The sequence below is a fragment of the Capricornis sumatraensis genome, chromosome 21, assembly GCF_032405125.1.
Source record: "Capricornis sumatraensis isolate serow.1 chromosome 21, serow.2, whole genome shotgun sequence".
Lineage (NCBI taxonomy): Eukaryota > Metazoa > Chordata > Mammalia > Artiodactyla > Bovidae > Capricornis > Capricornis sumatraensis.
Genome location: NC_091089.1, coordinates 10836635 through 10848831, shown reverse-complemented (window position 1 = coordinate 10848831; position 12197 = coordinate 10836635). Strand labels below are relative to the sequence as shown.

Below are 12197 nucleotides of genomic sequence, written 5' to 3'. Positions count from 1 at the left end.
TTTATGAACATCTTTTTGAAGGCTTTTTCTTTTCTACTTAAACTTTATTTTGAAATAACATTGTTTCTCTTTCTAATTTTTGGTATCTAATTATTTTTAATAAGAGTTTGAACCTGAGTTGTAATCAATTAACCAAGAGTACTTGCTGGTTTTTAAATGTTCCATTAGTTTTTAAGTTTTTCTTTATTTTGGGTTTTTTGGATACAAGTCATGTGGCTTTTAATAAGGTTGGCATTTCCTATGTTTTATGAAGGTCTCACCACACATTTGTGTTAATAGAAACAGATTTCTCTGACTACTAGTAGACTGGCACTAGTATCTGTGGCCCAAAGGGTGGCAGGCACTGTTTTAAGTGGGCTAAACTGCTTAAGTATAAAGAGGTGAGGAAGAGTTTTCAAATGATGATAGGCAAAATTGAGTGGTTTTGTACTGAATTCTCTTGTTCTTAATGCTTATATTACTTTAAGAGTTCTCCAGTTCTAATCACATTTCATATTTGCATTTCCATAACTAATGTTTCTGCAATTTCCTTTTCTTTCAGTTAAAATAATGAGGAATAATTATATTTTTGTACCCATATTAAACATTAGTTCGGATTTAAACCTTCTGATTCTATACCTGTGATAAGAGATTAAAACTTGGGATAAAAATGGCAATTTCATTTCTTCATTAAGTTTCATGATGCTGGAATTCACTCCAATACCCAAGGGCAAATAGGCACATAGTCCACTGCTCTTGAAAAGCTTCTTTCTGAAAGTAGACATCTGTTGTGTGTTAATTAAGTAACTTACAATAGGGAAGGAAGGATTGTTGGCTCCCTGGGTACTTTAATAATGTTTTCAACTGTTGAGATTCTCAAAGAGGAAAGTGGGAAATGTATACCTCAAGATGCTAATCCAATACAAGCACTCTTGTCATGAAAATTAATATTATTTGACAACATTTTGTCTTCCTTTGTTGTTAGTAAAGATATTATTATTCTCTGTACACATTAGATATTGGTCAGGTTAATGCAACTTGAAGTCAGTTTTAATAAAGATCCATATCAAAACCCTTGTGAAATACTGCTTACAAATTAAATACCCTTAGTGTTTTGCCACACATTTTGATGAGACTGTTCCACTCTATGGAAATAGATGCTCTATAGTTGTCTGTAATTTGGATAAAATTAACACCAATTAAGTCTCCCTTATCAAGATGCTACACGGTAAACACTTGTAATATTGCTGCCCCGGGTGATCCAATGGAATCCTGTAGTGTTCTCTCAACTACAAATTTGTCACATAATATCATGGCTTTGATTCTACAGTTGCTATGGTACTCTGAACAAATTCTCAGTATTGGTCCCTCAGGGCATAAATTAAGACTCATCAGCATTGTAGGATGCCAAACACTTAGCTCTCACAGACCATCATGCGGCTTTAATTTATTGAAAAGAAAAATAACTGAGCTAAAATGAACTGTTTAATAGAATGCTTTGTATATAAATAAATAGCCACATAAGATTATGTAGGTCAATACATCTTAAAGCAGTCCCAATAACTATTAGACTTTTAAGGCATCAGTTCAGTTCAGTTCAGTTCAGTCAGTCATGTCCAACTCTTTGCGACCAAGTCCATCCAATTCTTCAATATTTCAAAAGTTCATGATATAGAGGTAAAACAATGGAATATTCTAGATTCAAGTGATACAGTTATTTAAGATAACATTCTTAAGAGATCTGGAATTACTGGATATATTCAATTGACTTACTTCTATTATAGCTACCCTAGAATTAATTTTTGTTTGGCCTAATATATAAATATTACAGCAATGGGAATATGCCATATTTACTTTTATTTAACATTTTTGAGATCTAATTCATATACCATAAAATTATACTTTGAAGTGTTCAGTTCATGGTTTTTAGTAAATCATAGAGTTATCTAACAATTAATGTAATCCAACTTTCTGTTATCAGTCATTCCCCATCTTCCCTTTATCCCCAGCCCTTTGCAATCACTAGTCTACTCTCTATCTCTGTGGAATTTTAGACATTCCATAGTCATAGAATAGATGGCCTTTTGTAATTGACTCCTTTCACTTTGCATAATGTCTTCAAAGTTCATCCATATTGTAGCATAGATCAATGCTTCATTTTTGTATGGCTATACCACAGCTTTTCCTTTTACACATAATAAGTATATAGGTTGCTATACTCCTTGGCTACCATGAATAATGCTATTATGAACATTTATTTACAAGCTTTGGTGTAAATGTATATTTTTATTTCCTTTGGAATTGCTGTATCATATAGTAACTGTGTTTACATTTTTAAGGCCCACCAAAATCTTTTCCAAAGTGACTGTGCCATTTTACATTCTCACAAGCAATGTTTGAGGGTTCCAATTTCTCTACATTCTCACCACCACTTATCAGAATTCATCTTTTATTTTATTACACCAACAGCATGGAAGTAAAGTGGTATCTTATTGTGGTTTTGATTTGAATTTCCTTGATGACTTTTGATTATTTCTATATTTTTCTTGGGAACAATTTATATTCAGGTTCTTTGCCCATTTTTTAAAAATTGTTTTGTTTGTGTATTCTAAATGTAAGCCCCTTCTCAGATACATGATTTGTAAATACTTTCTGACATGTATATTATCTTTTCAACTTCTTGATAGTTTCATTTGAAACTTTTAGAAATAATTTTAATCAAGTCCAGTTTGTTTATTTTTTCCTTTGTTGCTTGTGCTCATGGTGTTTTGTGTAAAAGAAGATTGAATAGTCAATGCCCTGTAGATTTCCTAACCTGTTTTCCTAGCATTTTATAGTTTTAGATCTTATAATTGGTCTATGACTCATTTTGAGCTGTTGTTGTTTATTGATAGTCATTAAGTCATATCCAGCTCTTTTGAAACCCCACCAGGCTCCTCTGTCCATGGATTTTCCAGGCAAGAATAGTGGAGTGGGTTGCCATTTTCTTCTCCAGGGGAATCTTCCTGACCCAGGGATCAAACCCTTGTCTCTTGAATCATAGGTGGATTCTTTTACTGCTGAGTCACTAGAGAAGCCTGTTTGAGTTAATGTTTTTAACTGAGGTGAGGTAGGAGTTCAACTTCAAAATTATGCTTGTGACTATTAGTTGTCCTGGAACTATTTGTTGAAAAGATAATTCTTTGTCCCATTGAAATATGTTAACACTCATGTCAAAATCCAGTTAACCCTAAATGTAGTACTTTTTTTTCTGGACTCTTGATATACTTTTATCCCACTGACCTAAATGTCTATCCTTCTGCATTGTCTTGATTACTACAGTTTTGGTAAGTACTGAATTCAGAAAGTGTTAGTTCCCCAAATTTATTCTTCTTTTCTAACTCTATTACTGTTTTTATACTTTTGTTGTTGCTAAGAATGTTGAGGTTTTTTCACAGATATATCCACATGTGTTCCCCAAAAGAAGGAAATATAGTCACTTGGAAAATTATTCTGGCTTGGTAGGTATTTTTGGATTTTTTTTTTCTGTTTGTTTTTGTCACTAAGATGACAATAAAGCCTTTGGGGAAGTAACTGATTTAAATTACTGGGAATGCAATTTTTATCTTTCATTCACTGTACGGTCCACTTAAAGAAACTGTCTCCAGGTTTCCCAAAATATAGTTTCCTTAAAATGGTAATCTCTTAAATCTAAACCATGTGTCACTTTATCAAATTACTCAGTAGAACTGTTCACTTAAAAGTGAACATTCCTTTTGCTCTAAAGAGTTTAATTGTTATTCAGTTGCGATATGTTAGTTTTGTGAACCCTACAGCAATTGCACTGTTACCTTACCTCTAGCAAATTTATAGTTTACAGACGTCAAAGTTCACCAAATTATTTCAATGATTACATTAATGCACAGCTTACTTGTTTCACATTTTAAAAACATATGACAATTGTCTAGTAGACAATAAATCATTTCATCATTTCATATAGGTAGCAATATTTCATAACTTGAAATTAATTCTGACATTAAAAAATAAGTAGAATCATATAACATAAGCTATATACTTAGCAAACTTCTCAAAAGGCAACAACCACTTTCCATCAGAGATCACCAAGAAGTTTCAGTAAAATATTCCTATTGATTTTTATCTTTTTCTTTCCCCAGGTAAACAGCATATTGTGGTATATTCCTTAAATGGTTCAGAATATTTCAGTTCCAATTAAAAATATCTGGAAAATTACCCTGTACTAATCATTTACAGTCAACAAGTTGTCATACTCACTTATTCCTTATAAAGACTCATTACTTGAGTTTAGGGAATTTGTTAACAGGTCACTTACCTGAGGGCTTCCCTGATGGCTCAATGGTGAAAGAATCTGCTTGCCATTGCTGGAGACACAAGTTCAGTCCCTCATCCAGGAGGATCCCCTGGAGAAGGAAATGGCAACCCACTCCAGTATTCTTACCTGGAAAACTCCATGGAGAGAGGAGGTTGGTGAGCTATAGTCCTACCAACAAAAAGTCAGACACGACTTAGCTACTGAACAGCAACAACACTTACCTGAATTTGTGCGATCCTTCATTACCTTAATCAAATCCTGAACTGGAGAGATTATGAAGACACCCCACTATGGGTGCCTTGGAGCAGACTGGCCAGAAGACCCAATACTAAACATGTCACTTCAGTGACAGGAATGGGTCCTGCTCCATTATTAATGGAAAGAGGAATCAAAACTGATTATCAATCATTTCCAGTTAGATTTAGGTAAGGATTTATAGTAAAAATAAAAGTGGGTCTATGAGCTGTTGTCTGCAGCATCTAACAGGCTTTCCTTTTCTAGTCTTTATTTCATTTTCCTCTTTTCAAGGATGGAGATAAATAGTTTATATAAATTGCAAGTCCTTTTTAGTTGAAGTCACTGTCTCCATATTACCAAGTCTTAGACTATAGCCAGACTTTATTGCCATTTTGATGAAGCTTATATACATGGTTTAAGCATATTTTTCTTGAATCATAAATTTTTGGGAATCTACCCAGATTTCAGCCAGACTGGTTGGGGTCTTACCAGAGAAGCAATTGGAACAATGCAGTTATTATGTAGCAATAAATATTGAACTGAATTTATCTGGCATATGGAAGTTTCAGGACACCATGGCTGTAGAATTTGCAAATTATGGTCTTTCTTGGCAAAGACATTTAACAAAAGTAGAAGGGCATCTGTTGATTTAGCCTACCCAGCATCCATTTATTCTTCTTTTTATACATGCAAACACTATTCTAAGCACTTGAAATCTACACATGAATAAAATGAATATCCCTTTTGCAAGGAATTTTCATTCCAGTGGACAGAGACCAAGGCAATTCATATATAAATCATATGACTCCTGGGGGAAAAAAGCAGTGTTCTTGTTTTCAGTGCAGGCTGCAATATTAAATATGATGTCTGGCCTCAGATTTAAATAAATACATGGAAGATGTTAATGAAAGTTAATCATCCAGATAACTGTTGAACAGAGGTTCCAGAAGAAGGAACAGGGAGTACCAAGTCAGGATAATATATGAGAGAGCACCCTGTATTGATGAAAGTATGTGTGTCCTTGAGTAGGTGAAAGAGGATGGGGTCTGGTGCACAAGTGGGGACAGGGAAAAAGAGAGACAGTGAGTGTGTGTGTGTGTGTGTGTGAGTTTCAAGAAGCTCACAGTCTCTGAGAGATTTCATCAACAGTTCATTCTTTACTTAATATCAGAATTTATAACTGTGAATGAGGAAAATAACTTGTCACTTTTATTTGATAGAGATTTTGTTTTTTAATTAGATTATTTTTGCTTTTAAAAAATCTTATATTGGAGCATATTTGACTTAAATGTTCTGTTTCTGGAATACTGCAAAGTGACTCAGTTATGCATATAGATATATCTAATCTGTTCTTTTTCAGATTCTTTTCCCATATAAGTTCTACAGAGCAGAGTTCCCTGTGCTATACAGTAGGTCCTGGTTGATTATCTATTTTATATATAATAGTATAAATATATTAATTACAACCTAATTTATCCCTACCCCCTTTGGTAACCTTAAGTGTGTTCTCTAGGACTGTCTTTTTTATCTTGTAAATAAGTTCATTTGTAGTAGAATCATTTGTATGTGGAATCATTTTTCAGATTCCACATACAAGTGATATCAAGGATAGTTGTCTTTCTTTTACTTCACTTAATATGATCATCTCTGGATCTGTCCATATGGCTGCAAATCTTTTTATGCCTCAGTAACACTCCATTGTATATGTGTACCACATCTTCTTTATCCACTCATCTATCTACAGACATTTAGGTTACTTCCATGTCTTGATTATTGTAATTAGTGCTGCAGTGAACACTGGAGTGCATGTTTCTTTTCAAAGTATGGTTTTCTCTGGATATACGCCTGACAGAGTAGGATTGTTGGATCAGATGGTAGCTCTCTTTTTAGTGTCTTAAGAAACCTCCGTTCTGTTCACCATAGTGGCTGCACCAGTTTACATTTCCATCCATAGTACAAGGGGGTTCCCTTTGCTCTACACCCTCCCCAGGAGTTAGTGTTGGTAGAATTTTTGATGATGGCCGTTTTGAATAGTCTGAGGTGATGCCTCATTGTAGTTTTGATTTGCATTCTCTAATAGAGATCTTGAGCATCTTTTCATGTACTTACCTTTTGGCCATCTGTATGTCTTCTTTAGAGGAATGTCTATTTAGATCTTCTGTCCATTTTTTATTTTATTTTTTTGCTCTGGGGGTACATAAGCTGTTTTTATATTTCGGAGATTAATCTCTTGTCCGTCTTATCTTTTGCAAATATTTTCTCCCACTTTGTGGGGTGTGTTTTTATTGCTTATTTTTTCTTTTGCTATGTAAAAACTCGTAAGTTTAACTAGATCCCATTTGTTTATTTTTGCCTTTATTATTTTTAGTGGTGGATCAAAAAAGATCTTGCTGTGATTTATGTCAAAAAGTGTTCTGCTTGTGTTTCCTTTTAAGGGTTCTATAGTATCTGCTCTTACATTTAGGGCTTTAATCCATTTTGAGTCCAGGTGACATTAGTGGTAAAGAACCCATCTGCCAATGCAGGAGACTAAGAGACCTGGGTTCAATCTCGGAGTCAGGAAGATCCCCTGGAGGAGGGTGTAGCAACCCACTCCAGTATTCTTGCTGGGAGAATCCCATGGACAGAGGAGCCTGGTGGGCTATGGTCCATAGGGTGGCAAAGAGTCAGACACAACTGAAGCAACTTTCCATGCATTCACGATGTTAGAGAATGTTCTAACTTCATTCTTTTACATGCAGCTGTCCAGTTTTCCCAGAACAACTTATTGAAGACATTCTTTTCTCCATTGTATATTCTTGCCTCCTTTGTTGTAGATTAATTGAGCATATATGTGTGATTAGACATAAGAGATGTGGGTTTGATCCCTGGGGTCAGGAAGATCCCCTGGAGGAGGGAATGGCAACCCATTCCAGTATTCTTGCCCAGAATATCTCCATGGACAAAGATACCTGATGGGTTACAGTCCATAGGGTCACAAAGAGTCAGACATGACTGAAGCGGCACAGCACATGTGATTAGAATCAGATGCTAGCCAAGTCTTTGAGGTAAGGACTGAATTCCACACTGGACATTTTCCATTGTATTTTCAACATCCTTAAAGTTAAATGTTATTTTTTATTGTAAATTTTATACAAATTTAACAGATTTAGAAGAACATTTCCACCAGTATTTTGTATCATTTTTTCTTTATATGTTATTTCATACAAGAAATGTAATGCATTACTCATAATATTGTGAGCTTTTTTCCCAAAGTTAAATATCATGAAATAGCATTATGATGCCTAGTTAAACATTTTAATGTCAGCAGAATGTTCTATCAGAATGATGAACTATAATTAAACTTGAAACCTTCAGTAACCATTCAGGTCAATATGACTTTTTCATGAACATAATGAAAAATATTTGAGCAAAAAGAGCTTTTGTGTGTCTCATATTATTTTGCAGACATTTCAATACATGATAACGTCTTAAAAACATGACTTCTGGCATACATTTCCAAAATGCATTACAAATTTATTCTGATATCCCAGTTTCAAATATAATAAATAACTTAAGCTCTTTATTCTTCAGTTCAGTCATTCAGTTGTGTCCGACTCTTTGTGATCTCATGAACTGCAGCACTCCAGGCCTCCCTGTCCATCACCAACTCCTGGAGTTTACCCAAACTCATGTCCATTGAGTCAGTGATGCCAACCAACCATCTCATCCTCTGTTGTCACCTTCTCCTCCTGCCCTCAATCTTTCCCAGCATCAGGGTTTTTTCAAATGAGTCAGCTTTTTGCATCAGGTGCCCAAAGTATTGAAGTTTCAGCTACAACACTTTATTCTTAGTTGTACCAAAATATTCCTTAAATATCTAATAATACCTATCTGTAATTAAGTTTTACAGTTAGTTCCCATATATTCCCACACTGGCATTACTAAAGTCCAAAAGGGTAGAATAAAAGATGAAAATTTATAAACTGAAAAAAATACAAAAAGGTAATATTTCTCATTGATTCATTAAGTCATCTGGGAATTGTCCCAGATAATGCCAAATAGACGGGTTTTTTTCCAAGTAGATATTTGGAAGGGTATGAAAATGTGAAATAATCTAATAGTCCAGAATAATAATTGTCAATCATTATTAGCCTATTACTTTATTCTTATAATTTTTATCCTGATAGAAAATATTTAATGAGTCATGAATGTTGAGCATTGATTCCTCCCTAAATAACGAAATTGGTTGTAAGACTGTATCTGAAGAGGCAAAATTAGTCTATATGCTAAATAGTCTGGGCCTACTAGAATTTTCATCGGAAGGACTGATGCTGAAGCTGGAACTCCAATACTTTGGCCACCTGATGCTAAGAACTGACTCATTGGAAAAGATCCTGATTCTGGGAAAGATTAAGGGCAGGAGAAGGGGATGACAGAGGATGAGATGGTTGGATGGCATCACTGACTCAACGAACATGAGTTTGAGCAAGTGCCAGGAGTTGGTGATGGACAGGGAGGCCTGGCATGCTGCAGTCCATGGGATCACAGTCAGGCATGACTGAACAACTGAACTGAACTAAAATTTGTAAGAACTTTTAAGTAATACATAGATATTTGTACTCCAATAAATATTTCTGTAACATTTCTCTAACACAATAGACAACACTATTGATTTGAATAGCTTCAAGTGAAACACAATGATTAAATCCAACATAAGCCTTATATATTAAATACATGTTACATTAACTGCAGAAAAATGAGAACTAGAGAAATGTAGAAGATTTGTAAAAAAAAAAAAAAATTTCTGGTTCAACATTTATATAAAGTAGAAACAAGAAAAAGTGAAGTCCACAAACACTTGCACATAAGAGAGAACTTTCATGGTAAGAAAATAAACTTAAAAATTGTGGATGTCAAAAGAGTGTGGGTATTACTAAAATTGTTTCAATGATTGACATTCAAAAAGAAAAAAATATTTCAGTTAATTTTGATATACTTTAGCAATGTTTACTTCATGGGCACAAACAATTGATAGGAAAGGGTTGATTGATAGAATGGTATTATTCCATGAAGTTATGAAAAGAAATAGCTTTTTACTCCTGGAAGATAATAATACCAACTCAACTCTATTAAACTCTGTTTAAAATGCTTTAACTTGAATAACACTGGCCAAGGAATCAGAGAATTGGGATCAGTTTTCATATTTAGCAGTATTTTGACTCTGTATGTAATAAGATTTTGTATTTAATAAAATTGTAAGAACAATCAAAATTATCATACTGACCTTATTTTACTATAGTGCCATAACTCAGCAGTCTTCTTGGAGAGGTAAAATTTTTGTCTTAAAGTTGTTTGTATATCCATGAAAATGTCAAGATGATTTTGAAATATTCAACTGGATGAATATGGTTGCTGGATCTTGTGAAGAAAAGACGACAGTAAAACTATCCAAAATCTACCCCATGGAAACTCCACTCAGGCTAACAACTTGACAACTTAATTAACTGACTATTAAAATATGCTTATTTAGATAAAAAATAAAATTGTATGAATAATACAATACCTCTTACTATATAGAAAAGTTAATCCCATCTTGATCCAGAACTTAAATGACAAATACAAAGCCTTAACAAATTTTAGTTGACAATATAGATTAATATTTTTCTAAGCTTTGAATAGGAAAATATTTTTAGCATCATTAAATGCATCCCAACTGTAAAAGAAAATAGATAAATGTTTAGTAAAATAACATTTATTCACCCAAATATCTCTTAGATAAAATAGAAAAAAATAAGTTATAAACTTGATAATACTTGGTGAAGATACTTGGAACACTTACAACTGACAAAGGGTTAGTATCGAGATCACAACATAAACATGTACAGGTTAAAAAAAGAGCTCCAAATAGAGTCATGAGCAGAAGACCTGAATAGGAATGAGAGAAAAACACTGAACCAATAAAAATATAGAGAGGTATTGACCATAATTTCTTTAGCAAGGATTGGCAAAAGTTTTAATATCTCACATTGAGCACATCTTTGCCAGTACTTTACAATCAGGAGACCATCTAATTGCCTTTAGGAGGTAAGTTAGTAAATTGTTTTGGGAGACATTTTAGCTTTAACTTTTATAAAATTCAACATTAAAAAATATATCCTGACAATTCTCCTACATATGTCTCCAGAGACTACATTGCACATACACATCAGGAGTTACACACACAAAAGTCCACAGCAGCTCAAGGTTGCAAACAGTCTACTACTCATGAACACGAGGGTGGTTCCTGTCTTAGCACTATTGTGCAGTATAATCACGTAAAACAGAACATCAGGGCTACAATGAGACACTCATGTAGATGAGTCTTAGCAGTTGAAGTATCAGATGATTACAAACAGCATAATACCCATTTTTTTATGTGTAAGTTGAAAACAACTAAAAGAATACATTTTAAAGGATATTTCTGTTTGTACCATTTTGTTCCTTATATATATGAACTTACCAGGTGGTGCAGTGGTAAAGAATCCACCTGCCAGTGCAGGAAATGCAAGAGACACGAATTCAATCCCTGGGTTGGAAAGATCCCCTGGAGAAGGGAATGACTACCCACTCCAGTATTGCCTGGGAAATCCCATGGACAGAGGAGTCTGGCAGTCTGCAGTCCATGAAGTCATGAAGAATCAGACACAACTTACACACACACACACACACACACCCATATATGCTATACTTAAATATATGTATAAATACACACATGAAAACAGAACCATTTGCAAAGTCATGGTAATAACAAGGTAGGGGAGCCCATGTTAGAAACAAGGGAAGTTCCAAGATAGAAAAGATTCTGTCAAATATTCTAGAGTCCATGTGGATGTTTATTATTAAATATGTGAACTAATTTTATAATTAAAAATAATATTACTATGTATTCATGCATATATAGAAAATAATTTCATGCCTAAGAATGTGTTAACACAAAAAAACAGGGGTTGTTTTTAGAAATTTTCTTACTTCAGTTGTCATACCTGAAGCATTTTTCTATTTTGCTTTCAGCTTGATGATTTCCTGAATCAGATCCATAAGCTCCAGAGATCTTTGAGTGAACAGAAAGAAACAAATGGAAACTTGGAAGTTAAACTCAGGCAGTTACAAAATTGGTAATTATTTCATAAAACATGTTGAATTCAAGATTGGGACCTTAGATAAGGAAATCTTGATGTTTTTCCCCTCGTATTTCCTTAAAAACATGACTACCCAATGACAGATGAATGGATAAAGAAGATTTGGTACATATATACAATGGAATATTACTCGGCCACTAAAAGGAATGAAATGGATTCATTAGTAAAGATGTGCATGGTCCCAGAGTCCATCCATCCATATAGAATGAAGTTAAGTCAGAAAGAGAAAAACAAATGTCATACATGAATGCATATATGTAGCATCTAGAGAAATGGTGCAGATGAACCTATTTCCAAGGCAGAAATGGAGACCTAGGCATAGCGAATGGACATGTGGATGCGAGGCAAGGTGGGACAAACTGGGAGATTGGGATTGACATATATACACTACCCTGTGTTAAATAGATAGCTAGTGGGAACCTGCTATAAACACAGGGAGCTCGCTTGGTGCTCTGTGATGACCTAGAGAGGTGGGATGGGGTGGGGAGGGA

The 12197-nt window shown here is 34.3% G+C and overlaps 1 protein-coding gene across 1 annotated transcript in view; it reads left to right on the top strand.

Annotated features, from left to right (window-relative positions):
- The window catches only part of CCDC102B (coiled-coil domain containing 102B), a 256141-nt gene extending 244320 nt beyond the window's left edge, over nucleotides 1-11821 (top strand). Inside the window, exon 8 of the mRNA XM_068993959.1 lies at nucleotides 11579-11821. Coding sequence (XP_068850060.1) covers nucleotides 11579-11686 — 108 coding nt within the window. The 3' untranslated portion in view covers nucleotides 11687-11821. The remainder of the gene's footprint in view (nucleotides 1-11578) is intronic.
- The last annotated feature ends 376 nt before the right edge of the window (nucleotides 11822-12197 follow it).